Source organism: Lepidochelys kempii, chromosome 2 (genome assembly GCF_965140265.1).
Source record: "Lepidochelys kempii isolate rLepKem1 chromosome 2, rLepKem1.hap2, whole genome shotgun sequence".
NCBI lineage: Eukaryota > Metazoa > Chordata > Testudines > Cheloniidae > Lepidochelys > Lepidochelys kempii.
Window position 1 is genome coordinate 261,537,512 of NC_133257.1, and position 19,672 is coordinate 261,557,183.

At 42.2% G+C, this 19,672-nt stretch overlaps 1 protein-coding gene across 10 annotated transcripts in view; it reads right to left on the reverse strand.

Moving 5' to 3' along the window:
* The window catches only part of SEC22C (SEC22 homolog C, vesicle trafficking protein), a 227,901-nt gene that overhangs the window by 177,964 nt on the left and 30,265 nt on the right, over positions 1 to 19,672 (reverse strand). For 2 of the 10 annotated variants that reach the window (XM_073334774.1, XM_073334771.1), the window contains one exon: positions 15,417 to 17,727. The exons of 7 other annotated variants lie outside the window; for them this stretch is intronic. In XM_073334774.1, the coding sequence (XP_073190875.1) occupies positions 17,540 to 17,727 (188 nt within the window). In that variant the 3' untranslated portion in view covers positions 15,417 to 17,539. Of the gene's footprint in view, positions 1 to 12,771; positions 17,728 to 19,672 lie in introns of those variants that run through there. One more of the 10 variants, XM_073334775.1, reaches the window with a different exon arrangement.

Below are 19,672 nucleotides of genomic sequence, written 5' to 3' on the forward strand. Positions count from 1 at the left end.
CTACACAGCGAGTGGCAGCAGATCTCAGAGCCAGAGCTGAGCTCACCCCCACTCACTAGGCTTCACAGCCAGAGCTGCAACATCTACACTGATGTTTTTAGTGCCGCAGCACACGCCCTGCGAGCCCAAATCCGTCGCCCCGGGCTGTGTTGACTTACTCAGAGGGGTTAGGCGTTGCAATGCTGATGGAGCAATGCCAAAGTACATTTAAAGATCTGGGCTAAGTCCTGGAAGACACACCCCTGCATGCTGGTGGACGAACAAGAACGACCTACCGCTCTTGCAATGATCCACCCGAAACCAAACCATGTCCAGAATTAATTAGGGCTTGTCCGGTTTATTTAATTATCACCCAGCTGAAGCCCTTCGAGCAGATTCTGCAGATGAATCACTCACTCTGATAACTTTTCCATTACTTTGATGACTTGTTATTTCAATACTGGCATTGCCAAAACATAAATGAGTCCCGTGTGATCCACTGACTCACAGCTGCTTAGGCCAGCAATAATGTCTCCCTTTTTTTAATTACAACGGCACTCGTTTTAGAACAGGCTGATGTGCCAAGTTTCTAAGGAAGATGTTCAAGGGTGCATGTGCAACTCATACTTCATAGTCCGTGTGAGCATCAGGGGGAGGAAAAGCCTAGGGCTGTTCTCTAATGGGGAGTCCCTAGGGCGGTGGCTCTCAACCTTTCCAGACAACTGTCCCTCTTCCAGGAGTCTGATTCATCTTGCACACCCCCAAGTTTCACCTCACTTAAAAACTACTTGCTTACAAAATCAGACATAAAAACACAAGTGTTACAGCACTGGAAAATTGCTGACTTTCTCGTTTTTACCATGTAATTATAAATCAATTGGAATGTAAATATTGTACTTACAGTTCAGTGTACAGTATACAGAGCAATATAAACAAGTCATTGTTTGTTTGACATTTTAGTTTGTACTGACTTCACTAGTGCTTTTTATGTAGCCTGTTGTGAAACTAGGCAAATATCTTGATGAGTATATGTACCTCCCAGAAGACCTCTGGGTATTCCTGGTTGAGAAGCCCTGCCCTAGGGTTTACTTGCTGATGTGTTAAAACTACAACCGTCTCAACTTCACTAGGCTTTTACCTGGGGTTAGTTACCACATGCTTGCTAACACATGGTAAGAACACATCGTTTTTCCTAGTGAAGACAAGCTCCAAGTGCAGGTCTGCAGCACTGATTAATCTTCACTACAATCCCACGGAAGACCGGGCAAGGAGTCCCACTGGCTAACTGCACCATGACAGCACCTCTGTGCTGGCGGGACAGGATGGGGAGCGGGGCTGTGTTCAGAGCATGTAGTGATTTCAATGGAAGTTTGGAGCCTAAATACCTTTGTCAAACTGCACCTAGAAGCCCAGAGGAGAGTTAGAAACTACTTAATTTATTGTAACAAGATTTGGACTGAACTGCATGAGCCAAAGGGAAGACACTCATTTCCCACAGAACTCGAGTCACAGACTGCCCCCACAAGATACCATAAAGTAGCCAGGGAGTCACCATGGGCCTGATCCAAAATCCACTGAAGTCACTAGGAGCACTAGCATGGACTTCGGATCATAGAATACCAGTTTTGGAAGGGATCTCAGGAGGTCATCTAGTCCAACCCCCTGCTCAAAGCAGGACCAATCCCCAATTTTTGCCCCGATCCCAAATGGACCCCTCAAGGATTGAACTCACAACCCTGGGTTTAGCAGGCCAATATTCAAACCACTGAGCTATCCCTCCCCCAATCAGTTCCTAGGTGGAAGCCTGGGGTGGTGAGGTGGTCTTTTAGGGTTCAATTAGGTTTGTTAGGGTGTCACCTTGGTGGACGGAGCCCAAAGAACATAGAATCAAATGACTGGAAGGGACCTTGAGAGGTCTTCTAGTCTAGTCCCCTGCACTTAAGCCAGGACTAAGTGCTATCTAGACCATCCCTGACAGGTGTTTGTTTGACCTGCTCTTAAAAATCTCCAGTGACAGAGATTCCATAACCTCCCTAGGCAATTTATTCCAGTGCTTAACCACCCTGACAGTTAGGAAGTTTTTCCTAATGTCCAACCTAAACCTCCCTTGCTGCAATTTAAGCCCATTGCTTCTTGTCCTCTCCTCAGAGGTTAATGAGAACAATATTTCTCCCTCTGCCTTGTAACAAACGTTTATATACTTGAAAACTGTTAAAAACATGAATTGATTCTGCAGAGGGAAATGAATTAATTGCAATTAAAAATAAAACAGGGCTTGCAGTACTCCTATTTGCTGCATCCCTTGTATGGATTTTTGGCATGATATTATCAACCAGTCTCATTTCTGTGGATAAACAGACATACCAGACGTACAGTTGCTGGTTTTACATGTGCGACATTAATGCATCTTTCTGGACATTTAGCCTATGTCGGGGGCGGGGAGGGGGGAGGGGTTGGTGTGTCACACCCAAAATGGAGAATTTTTAATTATGCCTATTTCTCAGTGAAGGGTACATTTTAAAAATACATATATTTAGGTCCAGCTTTCCTCCTGCACCAAGATCTACTCAGCACAGGACAGGAGAGGGTCAGACCTGGGTTCTCAAGCTGCCCCAGCCTCAAGAAAAGTTAGAGCAGCCTAAGCACTGCTCTAACCCACAACAGCTAGCTATGGTCTGTAGGAGACCATATGCCAATAGCAAATTGGCTTAGCTTAGTAGAGTTCTGCCCCTACAGGCCCTGGCACACCCCTCCCATTCCCAAAATACCCCCTACACCCGGTGGTAGACAGGCTGGCACAGAAATCAGTGCTGCCAGCTAAATGCCAGTGGAGAAATTCCCCCCCACCAGGGAGATTTATCAGTTTGACAACTGGGGCTGGAACAGAGGCAAAGAATCCAGCTCTTAAAATCCAGAAGATACCTACAGATCCTATTCGGGATGGGACTAACTTCCTATTAGGCAGCGTGAGTCTCTTCTCTTGTTGTTACAAGGAGGACGGTGAAAAATTGTTCTCATTAACTTCAGAGGATAGGAAAAGAAGCAATGAATTTACATGGCAGCCGGGGCAGTTTAGGATGGACGTTAGGAAAAACTTCCTGTCAGGGTGGCTAAGTACTGGAATGAATTGCATAGGGAGGCTGCAGAATCTCCATCATTGGAGGTTTTTAAGAACAGTTAGACAAGCAGCTGGCAGGAATGGTCTAGTGATTATGTAGCCCTGCCGAGAGTGCAGGGGACCGGACTAGGTGACCTACTGCGGTTCCTTCCAGTCCTACACTTCCATGAGGCTCATTTACACTGATGTCAAACAGTAGTAACACCAGTGGAACCAGGGGAGTTGCACCAGTGTAAGGGAGAGCAGCATAAGGTACTTAGAATGTGGGCTGCCAGGACACGTGTCTCCTTCTTCCGGGTCATGTTGGGCCTAGTGACCCCCTGAAAAGCAGCAGCCCCCTCTAAAGGGTCACTGGATTTCTCAGCATGTTGCTATCCCAAGCAGAATAGCAGAGTAGTTTTTCCTGCAATCAGCTCCCCAGGGACCTCCTTGCAGGATCTGGGCTGTGGCACCTAATCCAAAGCCTGCTGAAGTCAGCGGAATTTGGATCAGTTCTTTAGAGAATGTCCACTCTGCAATGAGACCCCCATGACTGGGCCTGTGCCAGCTGACATGGGCTTGGGCTAAGGGCTTAACAGCGGTGTAGATGTTTGGGCTTGGGTGCAGCCCCTGTTCCGGGACGGGTCCTAGAGCCAGGCTCCAACCTAAGCCTCAATGCCTACACTGCAATTAAACAGCACCTTAGCCTCCGCCCCGCAAGCCCTGCACAGGCCAGCGGCAGGTTTATGACTGCAACATACACACACCCTTAGCCTGCAAAGGCATTGATGGTGAATGGGATCTTTCTGAGCCCACTTTAGAGTTTGGAGTCACAAGAGCATTTTCCACAGTATCAGAACAGGAGTTTCGAGGCCTGCTGAATACCAGTTCTTTACTCTAGAAACAATCGAATGTGGCAGAAAGACACACTCATTCATTTAAAACATGGGGAGGAAAATATATAGAAATCTCCATAAAAGCCTAATATTTTTGGAGGAAGACAAAAAGTCCTTGCTCCTGAGTTTCACTAGCAGCAGGTGGAGAGGATCCAAGAGCTGGACGGCAGCCAAACCGTGTTTCATTGCCAAGCCCTGAAGTTCTCTCTCAGACACCCAGCATTAATAGACAGGTCTCCATTAAAGGGTTGGGGCTCTCACTCTGTCTCTGAAGATGGAAGGATCCTTTTAGCCCCTCCAAGAGGCAAATGGATTTTCTCACCTCCTTGTATTTTCTATAGCCGTGTTTGCTCTGCTGGTGTGAGTTCCCACCTCACAATCTGGGAGATTGTGTGTGGCCAGTCTGGCTCTCTTCTACGTCAATGGGAGTTTTGCCGTTATCTTCAGTGGCAGAAGGATTGGGCTATAAACCCGTGAAAATTGACTCATTATCTAACGCTCACATTAACTTTATTTGTAATCATTTGCAAGTTTATTGGGTGACATCCCGGCCCCACTAAAATCAAAGGCAAAATTCCCACTGACTTCACAGGGCCAGGATTTCACTCCTAGTGCCTTTCTCCTGAGTATCGCAAGTCTCTCTACAAACAGCTAAGACAGTACCTCATACAGACTGATAGGAATAGTAATGAACTAGAAATACCTTGCTCTTATATAGCAGGTTATAGCAAGGTTGGGTTTTTTTAAAAAGACCCATTGCTGACTCTCCATCTGTCTGATTAACCAGTGGCTTGAGAAATGCAGCATTAGCTTGTACGCTGATGCCTCTTAGTGGTTGCAACAGAGACTGGCAAGTAAAAAAGGCTTGAAACACAACTAGAGAGATCTTCAAAACACATTTCACTTTCGCCACTTCTACACTAGGAAAGAGGGGTTTTACACAGGTGTTAAAATCCTAGCCTTGACAAGGCAAGTTGTAGTGTTAACATTTTAAAATGCACCCTGTTTCCTAGTGAAACCGTCTCTGTAACCAAGGAGTTAAATACAATGGAACCGGCTAATAGTCATCTCAGGTGACCCTACTCCTAATGAAGTCAATGGAAACCTCCCTAATGAACCCAGCAAGAGCAGGATTAAGTCTTTTTAGCAATAAGCGGGGGGAGGGGGGGTGTTTATGGCATTTGTTCTCCTTAAGGAAGGAAATAGATATACATGAAACTTTCATTAGAAAATGAGGCGATGTAAGGAAGAGTTCAGCTGCCTCAATCCTTTAAGAACTTCTATACTAGAGCTGGAATGAGGGAGAAAATACCAAAACATACCTACGTGACTCGGGACCAAAGTCCCATTTGCAAAAGTGACAGATAGGTGCCTAAGTGCCATTGACTTTCAGGGAGCTTCGGAGCCTCAGGGCCAGATTTTCAAAAGTAGTTTAAAGGTGCAGAGAAGCACCCACTGGGAATTTTCAAAAGTGCCTGACTCCCTCTCTTGAAAAGCCCACCAGGCGCTTATCTACAGTTTTAGGCACCTAAAAATACTTCAGAAAAGCTGGCCGTAGGGCCAAGATCCTCAAAGGTATCTAAGTGCTTACTTGCCACTGAAATCATTACAAGTTAGACACCTGTGTGCCTCTGTGGATCTGGGAATAAGTCGCTTCTGAAAATGGGACAAGTTTCCAAGACACTGTGGCACTTTTGAGAATTTTGCCCCTACTCTTTAGTTGTGCTTTGTCTCAAATTTCATCGCATTCCCACTGCAATTTCCAATGATTAGGGTATTTTTTCTTCCCTTCCTCTCAGACCTGTGTGCAGTGTGGTACTGCGCCATCACACAGATACAATGTCCTTCAGGAAGTTAAGGAGATGGACAATAAACTAAAGGAAATACTGCAGGAATTCCTAAAAATCTGAGACTTTATCTGCGCTGCCTGGCCAATGCCTGCCTGAATCACTGCATCAAGCAACACAGTTTGTGTCCTTGACTGCAGTTATTAGCAGAAAGGTGCCCTGGAAGTCGGCCCTCTAATGAGCCCAATCCCCACTACACAATTTGTGACACTGATGCAGGAATGAGCTCCATGCAGGAGAGCCCCTCTGTGGAAATCACTGACATCATGGGCTCCATGTGAGTGCAAAGGCTTGGTTATGCAAATCAGGGCAGAAGACTGTGTGGAGAGCTAATGAGAAATAGAACTTTAGGTGCTGCAAGACCAGCCGGAATAAATAAGGCTCCCAGGTCTAACAGCTTGCTGGATTAGGGAGACAAGGTGGGTGAGGTAGTATCTTGAATTGGACAGTAAGCTTGTCTCTCTCACCCACAGAAATTGGTACAATTAAAGATATTACCTCACCCACCTTGTCTAATGTCTTGGGAACAACCAACAACACTGCAGACAGCGTGATGGACTCACTTCTGCATTAGCAAGTCACAGGAAGAGCTTTTCCAAAGTTGCAGCAGGGCTGAAGCCATACAGGGGTCTGCATCCCAGTGGATTATAGTTGGATATGGTCAGTACCCACAGAGATCACATGGAATGGGCATCATATCATTTGTCAAATACTGACTGTTCTGCCCTAGCCAGGTTATAGAGGAAACAGTGGTCCTTACCTCCAAAGGGCCAAAGACAAAGAATACACTGCCCCAGGGGATGGGAATACACAACTGCAAATTGGATCATCATAAAGCAGCACAAAAATTAAGTAAATAAGTTTATAGGACAATACTCTGAGTGAGGGATTCCACCTCTGGAAGGGAATTCCATGCTGTTAAGACACAAACTTCTCAGACCAAAATCTCTCTCACTGAGTGGCCTAATATATATTTACTTTTTCCTCCTTCGCAGATTTAAGCTCCGCAGAGTCTGCCTCAACATTTCTACAATACCTAGCAGCATGGGACTGCAGATTTGACTGGGGACTCTGGACGTTACCCTCACATATACGTAGGTGCTCAGACACTGGTGATAAGAGCCATAGAAGTACCTGGATGGATATTACATGAATAATGGTTATATACCTTTAAGAGATGGCTGAACATGTAAAACAGATGCTTATTTAGAATATATAGGGTCCATTCTGCTAAGCACAGCCTCCATCTGCAATTGGAATTAATGGGAATTCCACACCCAGAGGAGATGCCCATCCCAGCAACCTGTGGGTCTTGAGTTCTAGAAGCAATGGGGAATGGCAGGTCACGTGTCCTGCACTTCCCACATCTGAATGAGCTGCATGAACTGAAAGACTTTTTGGCCTTCGCCATCAGGCAAGTGTGGATTGTTCAGATCCAATCCTGCCTGGGACTCAGCATGCCCAACTTTCAGTCAAGTAAGTGGGAGTTGACAGTGTTCAGCACTGCACAGGACAGGACTCTTTGATTGCCTTTCCTAATGCATATTTATGAGCGCTAATGTATTGCATAGCTGAACTTTTTGCATAATCGCTTTCTTTTTTTTTTTTAAACCGTTTCATACCAGAGCCCTTGAAAGAAAGGATTTTGTATGTTAATATATTTCATTGTGTAATGAAAGAATGAATCTCAGCCGCTCTCTCTAGACTTGTGCCATGCTATGTGGACTACTGCTTTACATTTTAATAGCCATTATTTCAGTCCCTTTATCTTCTCTGTTCCTTCTCACCTCCTCTTATACAGAATGACTTTTATTCTACCAAATATAATTACTTTTTATTCTTAGTAGTAGCAGAAATCAGAGTTTTCACCATTTAATGATTCAAAATTGTCTGTTTCAAGTATCCAAAACTAGTGCTCCTCTTTACGTGAAAAGCAAATGTACGAAAGACATTTTAAAAAAACACAGTGAAAATTTAAAGTGTGGCAAAAGCAGCTTTTGGGTCTAAGAATCCGATATGAAAAACCTAAGCATGAAAACAAAATTCGGAATGGAAAACGCTAGTACTACCACATTCCAATCACTGTTCCTCTTCAATAATAACCAACTTTCCCGGCGATCGTGCTGTTTTCATTTCTGATATATATTAAAAGGCACCATCTGAAATGCTGTAAATAGTAGTCACCATTAAAAACTCATTGGCTATTCCACAGGGAGCATAACATCTTCTCTGCTCTTCTAGCCCCAGGCACACACTGTGAGTACTGCAGGTATATGGCAGAGTGACTGATGAATTCTTAAAATGGTATCCACTGAGGATTGCCCTTAAGGAAAACAAATTTGGGGGCCTAAACAGACTGCCTGCCACTATGTGTGTGATCCGTTTAAGGACCAGTGGCTGTTATAATGGCAGGATTCTTTCACTTTTAACCAGGACACTCATCAAACCTGCCTCAGGAGCAAATAATGCATTCCAAGCTTTTCTTTTCCTAGTGACCATTATTGGTCCAAATGTAGTTCTAGATGTAACTGGGTCACATCCAAAGGAAAGCATCAGCACAAAAGTCGAGTTGCCAAATGCCCAGGGCACGGCCTAGATGTGCAGGCTCTCTCGTGAAATCGCACTCTTTCATCACCACAGGAATTGTTCCTCCTTTGGCATGACACTCCTCTCATCCTCCTGCCCCCTCTCCTCAGAATCTTCAAAAGAAAATGAAGCAGTAATTGCTTTCTCCCCTAACATCAAGGGAAAAGAAAAAAGGGTAAAGCAGCTGCTCTTTTCCAGTTAGCATCCCAAGAAGAAACATGCTTTGAGCAGTCCTTTATTTACAAGAAATATAGAATTCTAAGGGCCGAGCAGTTCAGAAGAATAAGGCTCTCATTTGTTACCATCTACATTTTACCACATTGTACCTTGTTACAGCAGAAACACTTCCATTAGTTGTGTCTTTTGAAGGCTGCAGGGGTAAGCACAGTAGTTTAAGCTTCAGGTTGGAAATATATACACATTCCAGCACCGCTAGTTAGCATCTCAGCAAGGCTGACTCAGCCCTTCAACTTTTGAAGGTAGATACACTAGGACACATTCAAAAGTGAAGCTAGCGTTGAAATTGCTGTATCATATAATATCAGGGTTGAAAGGGACCTCAGGAGGTCGTCTAGTCTCCTGTCAAAAGCAGGACCAATCCCCAACTAAGTCATCCCAGCCAGGGCTTTGTCAAGCCTGACCTTAAAAACCTCTAAGGAAGGAGATTCCACCACCTCCCTAGGTAACCCATTCCAGTGCTTCACCACCCTCCTTGCGAAAAAGTTTTTCCTAATATGCAACCAAAACCTCCCACACTGCAATTTGAGACCATTACTCCTCGTTCTGTCATCTGCTACCACTCAGAACACTCTAGATCCATCTTCTTTGGAACCCCCCTTCAGGTAGTTGAAAGCAGCTATCAAATCCCCCCTCATTCTTCTCTTCTGCAGACTAAATAATCTCAGTTCCCTCAGCCTCTCCTCATAAGTCATGTGCTCCAGCCCCTGATCATTTTTGTTGCCCTTCACTGGACTCTTTCCAATTTTTCCACATCCTTCTTGTAGTGTGGGGCCCAAAACTGGACACAGTATTCCAGGTAAGTGCTCACCAATGCCGAACAGAGGGGAATAATCACATCCCTCGATCTGCTGGCAATGCTCCTACTTATACAGCCCAAAATGCCATCAGCCTTCTTAGCAACAAGGGCACACTGCTGACTCATATCCAGCTTCTCGTCCACTGTAACTCCTAGGTCCTTTTCTGCAGAACTGTTGCCTAGCCATTCGGTTCCTAGTCTGTAGCAGTGCATGGGATTCTTCCATCCTAAGTGCAGGACTCTGTACTTGTTCTGGTTGAACCTCATCAGATTTCTTTTGGCCCAATCCTCTAATTTGCCTACGTCCCTCTGTATCCTATCCCTACCTTCCAGCATATCTACCACTCCTCCCAGTTTAGTGTCATCTGACAACTTGCTGAGGGTGCAATCCATGCCATCCTCCAGATCGTTAGTGAAGATATTGAACAAAATCGGCACCAGGACCGACCCATGGGGCATTCCGCTTGATACCAGCTGCCAACTAGACGGGAAGCCATTGATCACTACCCATTGAGCCCGATGATCTAGCCAGCTTTCTATCCACCTTATTGTCCATTCATCCAGCCCATACTTCTTTAACTTGCTGGCAAGAATACTGTGGGAGACTGTATCAAAAGCTTTGCTAAAGTCAAGGAATAACACATCCACTGCTTTCCCCTCATCCAGAGCCAGTTATCTCCTCATAGAAGGCAATTAGATTAGTCAGGCCTGACTTGCCCTTGGTGAAGCCATGCTGTTCCTGATCACTTTCCTCTCCTCCAAGTGCTTCAGAACTGATTCCTTGAGGACCTACTCCATGACTTTTCCAGGGACTGAGGTGAGGCTGAATGGCCTGTAGTTCCCAGGATCCTCCTCCTTCCCTTTTTTAAAGAAGGGCACTACATTAGCCTTTTTCCAGTCATCCGGGGCCTCTCCCAATTGCCATGAGTTTTCAAAAATAATGGCCAATGGCTCTGCAATCACATCAGCCAACCCCTTTAGCACCCTCAGATGTAGCACATCCAGCTTTTCCAAATAGTCCTGAACCACTTCTTTCTCCACAGAGGGCTGGCCACCTCCTCCCCATACTGTGCTGCCCAGTGCAGCAGTCTGGGAGCTAACCTTGTCTGTGAAGACCGAGGCAAAAAAGGCATTGAGTACATTAGCTTTTTCCACATCCTCGGTCACTAGGTTGCCTCCCTCATTCACTAAGGGGCCTACGCTCTCCTTGACCTTCTTCTTGTTGCTAACATACCTAAAGAAACCCTTCTTGTTACTGTAACCTGGCTTTCAGTGAATTTATGGTATAACAACATAAGAATGGCCCTACTGGGTCAGACCAAAGGCCCATCTAGCCCAGTATCTCATCTTCTGACAGTGGTCAGTGCCAGGTGCTTCACACGGAATGAACAGAACAGGTAATCGAGTGATTCATCACCTGTCACTCATTCCCAGCTTCTGGCAGTGGCTAGGGACACCATCCCTGCCCATCACCATTGATGGACCTATCCTCCTTGAACTTACCTAGTTCTTTTTTGAACCCTGGTATAGTCTTGGCCTTCACAACATCCTCTGGCAAAGAGTTCCACAGGTTGCCTGTGCGTTGTGTGAAAAAATACTTCCTTTGGTATGTTTTAAATCTGCTGCCTATTAATTTCATTTGGTGACCCCTAGTTCTTGTGTTATATGAGTAAATAACACTTCCTTATTTACTGTCTCCACATCAGTCATGATTTTATACACCTCTATCATATACCCCCTTAGTCGTCTCTTTTCCAAGCTGATGAGCCCCAGCCTTATTAATCTCTCTTCATATGTAAGCTATCCCATACCCCTAAACATTTTTGTTGCTTTTTTCTTTACCTTTTCCAATTCCAATCTCTTTTGAGATGCGGGAGACCAGATCTGCACGCAGTATTCATGATGTAGGTGTACCAAGGATTTATGTAGAGGCAATATGATATTTTCTGTCTTATCTATCCCTTGCCTAATGATTCTCAACATTGTTGGCTTTTTTTTTTTTTTTTTTTGGACTGCCGCTGCACATTGAGTGGATGTTTTCAGTGAACTATCCACAATGACTCCAAGATCTCTCTCGAGTGGTAACAGCTAATTCAGACCCCATCATTTTATATGTATAGTTATTATGTTTTCCAATATGCATTACTTTGTATTTATCAACACTGAATTTCATCAGCCATTTTGTTGCCCAGTCAACCACATGGTATCCCACATCAACTTGGGTCATGTTTACAGTAGGAAAAGGGCAGATTTTTAACATGCATTTAGAGTAGAAAAGGCAGTTGTATTTTAACAAATTGTTAGCTGATCACAGAAAACGCTGTCAGGAAACCTAGGGTTTACCTGGACAAGCTAAGATTACTGTAGTTGTAAAACTACAACTTTGTCCACACTAGGCTTTTAAAGGGTTAAACACACCTTTTCTCCTAGCGAAGGTAAGGCCTTGGAATTTAGAAAGCACCTTATATTTACACATAGGAAAATGGGCACAGGGCTCAGTAATCCACCTTTGGGTTTGGATCACTGCTTCTAAGGAAACCTAGGTTGATGTAAGGTTCTGGCTGAGGGGATGGAAGAGAGGAGTGTAGGATGAAAAGCTAACAGGAGAGTATAAGAAAATGCAAGTTATACTTACACCTTTGGCTCATAAATTACATCACCCCAACTCCCTTACACAATCACCAAGTGGATCTAAAAGGAGTCTGACTTGCCTTTTAATTTTGTATACTGGATTTCATTTTTTTATGGGCACATCTTTCTAATGAGACTTGGACTTTTTTATTTTTTTAAATCTCCTGTGTGTGGACTTTAACAATTCCATTGAACTTTGTCTTTTAAAAAATAAACTTATTTTGATGTGACCTTCGCACCACAGCAGCTCCAACTAGTAGCTTTGGGTCCTAAACAACAGAATAGGTAACAAGATCAGATAGATCTTGTTAGTGCTTTGTGCAGTCCAATTTTAAACAGCCCCAGGGATGAGCATCCATTACTTTAAAGGGCAGGTTTTAGAGGGTGAAACATGTCACTGAAGCACCCCATCATGATCACATGCATACATTTCTCTCTATGAAAAACAGAGAGCCCACACAGATTGCCCAGTGAGTGTTAGGGCAACATTTGAACCAGACTGGCTTTAAAATGTATTTGTTAAATAAGCTCAACTTATCTCTTCAAGTTAGTCTCATGATATATTTTCCAGCCTTCACTATGTATGTCAAGAGTTTGGTATGTATATTTATATTTTAGGATGCAACATTGATGAAAAGCTTGTTTATCCTGTTTCTGATGTGTTTCACTAATTTCTGAAGATATAAATGAACACAGCCATTACAAAAAGTCATTTATTTTCATAAATATGTACATATATACACACACATGCAAAAAATGACTTTACATACATATACACAGGTTCAATTGTTAATGCAGTGCAAAAGTTTGTTTGTTTTTTAAAAAGGTACCAGCCAGCCTTTCAAGAAACCTTAACAGATCTTTGGTTAAAAAAGGCAGGGGGAGAACGGGTCAATATTTCATAAGTTGGCAAAGCACTCTAAATATTTTAACTGGAAGGAAGGTTTACTCTTGGCCTATTTTCTTGTGTTGTGTTTCTAGATGAACAACAGAGTTTCCAAGAGACTTAATGTGAAAAGTGAAAATGAGAATTAAGTGGATAAATAATCAAATTATTTTAAATGGTCCAAGGTTCTGACAAAAATTTGATTCCTTTTAAAGATCTGATTCAATACAAGCACAATCCTGGTGTTCTGATCCAGATTTTCTGTTCTCAAACAGTAAAACGCTTGTTTTATTAAATCTTGAAGGACTCATATAAATGTAAAACTAGGTTCTCTCTTTTCCTGTTTTAGCAAAAGAAAGTTTAAACATATATTATACACACACACACAGGGCACAGAATTAACATACCAAGAAGCCAGTGTAAACAACACAGAAAAAAAATTAGGACAGTCAATGCTTAACTTGACCTCTCCTTGGTCCCTGAATCACAACCCAAGCTGGAAGAAGTGTTCAGCTATTAATGGACACACATTGCTAAATGTATGTTCCCTAATATGGATTTTGAAGGCAGGCTTACCCACATTATAGAACCAGATCTCCCTGTGAATAGTTCCCTGCCAATTCTACTTCCTTTGTAACAAATCGCTACTAGGCGTTTGTCCATTCATCAGACATAGGGTCCACTGGGAAAGCAGAACGTTGTATTGAGAGATTTTGCTGTATTGTTTTCCTAAAGATTCTTGAGTTGGATGATCCTTCCAGTAGGCAAATCCAGTGATTCATTTCATTATGCTTAAACCTAACATTTTGGACCATATGTACTCAAGGCAGTGGGCCACTTGTAACACCGTGGCTACGTACGCCAGCTGAATGAGAGCTAGTGCAGGTAGCTGGAATTCACATCTCCAGACAGCAGTGTTGACATACCTAAGCGTTCTAGGTGCCCAAAGTCTATGCAAGACTAGTTTTACTCAAATACATTTAGTGGAGACAAGTACAACACTAACAGGATCAGGGGAGACACAGAAATCAGATCCTGTCATTAAGGTTATTCCCCACAATGTTTTGTCCATGTACAAAGTAAATCTCCTACCCCTTTTCCTAGCAGAAACAGCTTTCCCTATTTAAGTCAATGCACTGCCACCTGGTTAAGACTAGCCAGAGGTATGAGCACCATGTCCTGTAACATCAGCAAGGCAGACCCTAGTATGGAAATTTAGAAAACAGATTATTAAAAAAAGTTTACTCTTAGTCATCTTCATGCCTTATTTTCTAATAAGGCCTCCATTCATATGAATAGAACATGTTACAAGTGCTACTAGGCTGAATGTTAAGAAAGGTTTCCCTGACAGAACTGGATTTCTGCCCTGATCACCATTAAAAAAAAAACCTACAAGATGAAACTTAGGTCTGCAGGACCAGACCTTCAGCTGAAGCTCAGCAAAATCTTACCTAACACAAAGCAACCCTGATATGTGAAGCAAGAACACCCTTCTCATTAATGGTACTTTTATATTTTTATCAGAGAAATTGGCTCTTAATTTTAAAATATTGTCAAAATGTAAGTAAAGAACTTTGGCTCATGTTCTTCAATAGTCCAGATAAGAATGAGGAGGAACTTTGAATTGATATATTAAAAAGTCAGGCCTTGACATAGCTTAGCAGCATATAGAGATATGTCAACATGTCTCTTGACATTTAATTGTTCCTTGTAATTTGAGTAATATAAAACAGATCAACAATTGCTGCTTCATTGTGCTTTTTGATACACCGATAAAGAACTTGAAATGTTTAAAAAAGGAGGTTATAATTTCTGGCTTCCTTAGGCATTTATTTTACTATGAGTTCAGAAATAGTAAAAACCAGTTAAGTCCTAAAATAAAAAAGGAAACATTTGCAAGTGATACTTCAAACATCAAATTTTTAAGCAAATGTTATGTTATTCATGAAGTCTGGGAACAGCTACCTTAGCCTATTCCACACAGTTTAATAGATCTCAGGGCTCGTCTATACTACCCGCTGGATCGGCGGGCAGAGATCGATCCAGCGGGGGTCGATTTATCGCATCTAGTATAGATGCGATAAATTGACCATTGAGCACTCTCCTGTCGACTCTGGTACTCCACCAGAACGAGAAGCGCAAGCGGAGTCGACAGGAGAGCGTCAGCCATCAACTTACTGCAGTGAAGACACCGTGGTAAGTAGATCTAAGTAAGTCTACTTCAGCTACGCTATTCACGTAGCTGAAGTTGTGTGTCTTAGATCGACCCCACGCGGTAGTGCAGACAAGCCCTTAGTATCAAGCCGTTTTCCCCGACAGTCAACCTAAATGTTCCTTTTCAGTTTCATTCTATTAGGCTTAGTTGTGCCTCCTTGTGCCTTAACTTCTTTCTCATCTGACCAGATATCTGAAGGACAAACATCAAGAAAGGCTGACCCCTTTAGTTTCTATGCTAAGCAGTGACTTTCTCTTCTCTCTTCAAATATCAATACCTGGACAGTCTTCTGTGGACACCCTTCAGCATGTCTGTCTTCATTAAGGATACCTGGAACTGAATGAAATAATTCTAGGAGTGCTTGCATCTGAGCTGCATAAAGGATAATGATCCTTCCCTGCTCTGACACATGCCTCACCCCATGCAGCCTACAACCATAGGGTCTTTTTGGCGGTCATATCTTACAATTTGACATCCAATTTACTGTCTCCTATCAAGCTAAAGTTTCCACTGGTCTCTAAGTTTCTACCCACCACTGTTTCTGATGTTTCATTTTAGCCCTTTCCTTCTGATATATTTTTCCCTTTTTAAAGTTTATTTACTCCTGGAATTTCAGCTCAGTTTTCTTTACTACACAGTGCCTTTCCATGGACCAAAAACATAGAAGAATCTTTTGCTATTTCTCTAAAACAACAAGGAGTCCGGTGGCAAATAAATCTGTTAGTCTTTAAGGTGCCACCAAACTCCTTGTTGTTTTTGTGGATACAGACTAACACAGCTACCTCCTGATACTTCTATTTCACTGTAGCAGTGCATGGGACTAGGTACAGTAAAGGCTGTACTATTAGAACAGCAGACAAACAATATCCAGTCACTTAAATCTTTATGCACAGATTTATGCATTGGCTGCACAGAGTTGCATTGCACAAGTTGTCAGAGGAAGGTGCAGGTTTCAGCAGCTGGATAGTCAGTTGTTAGGGCTTTTAGCACACAATGTGTGGGTCTGGTTTAAAATATTAGCTGGATGTTTCTGCTATAATAGTCAGTAGTGAAATAGATAATATTGACTAACATTTAAGCTGCCTACAGAGTCAGGAAGGTAACTCTCCATCAATTTAATCTCTGCAAACATGAAAGGTAGAGACATTAAGTGAAAGAACAATTCCTCAGCAAGGGGATGAAATTCTACATAATACATGGGACTACCATAAAACGGTTAAGTGAGAAAAAATTAAGAGGTTACCTCCACAGTATTACAACTACAAGCTTCCTGTAATTTCTCAGGTTTCATGATTCTCCACTAACCCTCCAAAAGACAGCTGTGTCAAAACGTTGGACATTCTTTATACAGAGAAAACTTATCAAAAAAGTGTTCAGATACATTTTATATCTCAGTGTATACTTCAGCACATTAAATACCAGAATATACACTGCAGCAGAGGTGGAGAAATTCAGCTCCTAATGACTATATTCAAAAGTGCATGCTCATAAATTAACCTTAGGATGAGAGCTTAAATGTAAAATAAAGAGAACCTGCTCTTGCTTTCCAGGATGGGGAATGGATTTCTAATCGCTAACAACATATCTTTTGAAAGGTTGAAAATCTCACTGGGTTGTCACAAAATACATCTTCCAAACTTATTTATCTGTATAACCCAAACAAACATATAATTACCCTTTCAAAAAATGTGACCTTCAACAGGGAAATAAAGGCCACTTGGGCTGAAAGGTCAGTTGTGTGTTTTTTTGGTTTCGTTTATGCAGCTTCAAAAACTTACTGACAATTTCTCAATAAGCTCACACCATACCAACAATTAAAATGTACAGTTTACTCAAGAGACATTTTACATCCTTTATGGTTTTTAAAAGGGCCCCTGACCTTTTCTTTTCTTCAGACCCCTATCATTCTATTTCACCTTAGTAGGATTACCCTGAAAATCCCACTAAAAGCATTTTTTCCACCAATTACTGACTAATTATGGCAAATGCCTCCTTAGTTTACATCTGTCGAGCAACTTAGGATCTATAGATGAAAGTGCTAAGTATTATTATCCACAATTTTAATCAGTCTTTGGAAAGATTGAGTACTGAAGATTCTCAATGGCAGTGAGAACCTCCATTACGAATGCTTGCAAATAGTCTGCAATGCACAGCTGAAGTACAACTAATCCCCTGAATGTCTATTTGACACTAATTAGAAGAGCACAGTTTATTTCGAGTTGTTTCATTTCAAAATCTCTCCCTGGTGATAACCATCGTTGTACAGTTTTAAAATATGCCCCGAAGTATTTTTGGCTAGTGTAAGTAAATAAAAGTTTTTTTAAAATATGAGCGATGAATCCCATGTGTGTTTTCATACTCCAATATCAAGCTGTTTCTCCATCAGTTGCCTTGTCAGTATCTGATATGAAGAAAGAGAAGCCACTCCTATGTGAAAGAGTATTTGCCAGATGTTTCTTAATCCATACAAGTAAATGTTGCATAAACAAATGGAGAAAAACAGTACAAATGCCTTCATCTTCCTTGATGAACCATGGAACAAGTACAAATAACACTGGAATAGCATCAGAGAAACAATGTTAGCAAACTGAATATACACAGACAAGGATCACAGCTTACAACTACTGGCACCTATGATTTAGGGATTCACCTGCTACTAAAACGCACACAAAAAGCTTAAAGCTCTTTTCAAGTCTTATCTATTACAAGACCATCCATCCAACAGAAGTGAATTGGTGGCCTCAATCCAGATCCTACTGAACAGGTACCATATCCACAACAAAGAAACCCACCAGAGCAATTGGCACCCTTGTTGGTAGTCGAAAAAGGATTAGCAAGAAGTAAACAAGTATGAAAGCTAAACTACATTCTAAGACTCAGATGTGAACCTTGTAGGTTAAGGCTGAAAATCAACGGCAGGGAGATACGAGGCAAACCTCTACTCACTTCTGCTGTACCTATTCTGGGCAAAAATAAAAGGGCTACATTAACAGTGATTTTATCCCAGAATTCACTTAAATATTAGAGGATATAATTTCTAACAAGAGACTCAGAGCAAGATTTAAACAGAACAAAACAAAAAATTCCCAGTGCAGGTACAGTCCACTGGTTCAGTGTGTTTTAAGTGTTCTCCTCTAGTGGCTGGTCCACATAACATGGTAAGAGCCTATTACGCGTGCCAGCTAAAGGAGTTACTTGTTTAGCTCAAGCAGTCAAGACTCGGGCTTTAGTCTGCTGGAGGTCCTGGGTTCAAAGCTTGCTGGTGACACAAGTGGGATTGCTATATACGCAGCACTTTGCACTGAGTATGAGTATGCAGGGTCACTTCATGACTCTGTCCTACCATAATCTAAGAGGGCAAAGAGCCCAAAATACAATGTTTGTTAGCATTTTCCACTCTCAGCCAAGAAGATGGGAAAGTCAAGAAAGAGCTACTCTGTGTAAAAAGGTGAAACTGACTGGCATCAAGTTTTAGGAGCAGATCACTTCACGTCACCCAAAAAATACGAAGTTTCTACTATGTGAAATACTGGCCCAAAAAATTAGTAGAAGCTACGCAATTACTTCTCTTACTGTATGTATATGTACCACCCCGGGATGGATCACCAGCAGTAAGGACCAAAGGTAGGACCTCTGGATCTATAAGCATTAGACTCTACTGCCTGAGCTAAAGAGACCCAGACCTTGTTATCTCAAAGCCAGCAGCAGATCCACACCTCTAAGTGGTCCAGCCATTAGAGTAGACAGAGAACCACAGTAAAAATGGGTTACACATGTACCAGAGCAAAGAGTTGTTTCACCTTAACTGTCTCTCCCCTTATTTTGGCAGAAAAGTCCAATGAATTTAAAGGGCAAAAAACTTCAATCACAGTTAGAGAATCAAGCCAAGCTAGAAGCCATATGGTACAATAAAGGACTAAGCCCAGAATACTAAGTTTCTGAAATTCTGTGATTGGACAAAACACAAATCAGATATTAAAAAGGTACATTTCATTATCAGCCTAGGTTAACCTATCATGGCAAATAGTTTTCTAAATATTTCTAGCATATTAATCACCACACAGAAATACTGAAAGTGATACTTCACTAATTTACATTTTTGCAAGGTGTTCTTTGAAAGAGGTCTGGAGTTGTATTCACACTTAGAACTTTATATTTATGCCGATTACAAACACTTATTGCAATTCTGCTATTTTACATTTGGCCAGGTTTTCAAAGGGCAATAATGCACAAGCCTAAATCCAAGACCTCAGCTCCTGAAGAAATACTACTTCATCCCTCTTGGAAACCGTCATCTCTGTGCCAAGCCTCATTTATCACAGAGCCGCATCTGGCACTTTACTGTAAAGATGCACTGTATCAAGCCTGTCATTGCTATTTAACAAGGGTCAAATTCTGCCCTCACATTCGTGCTACTTCACTTAAGTCAGTGGAACTGAGTGGCTGTAATGACAGAACATAACTTGGTCTTCCGACTAAACCTTAGATGATGCAGAAAC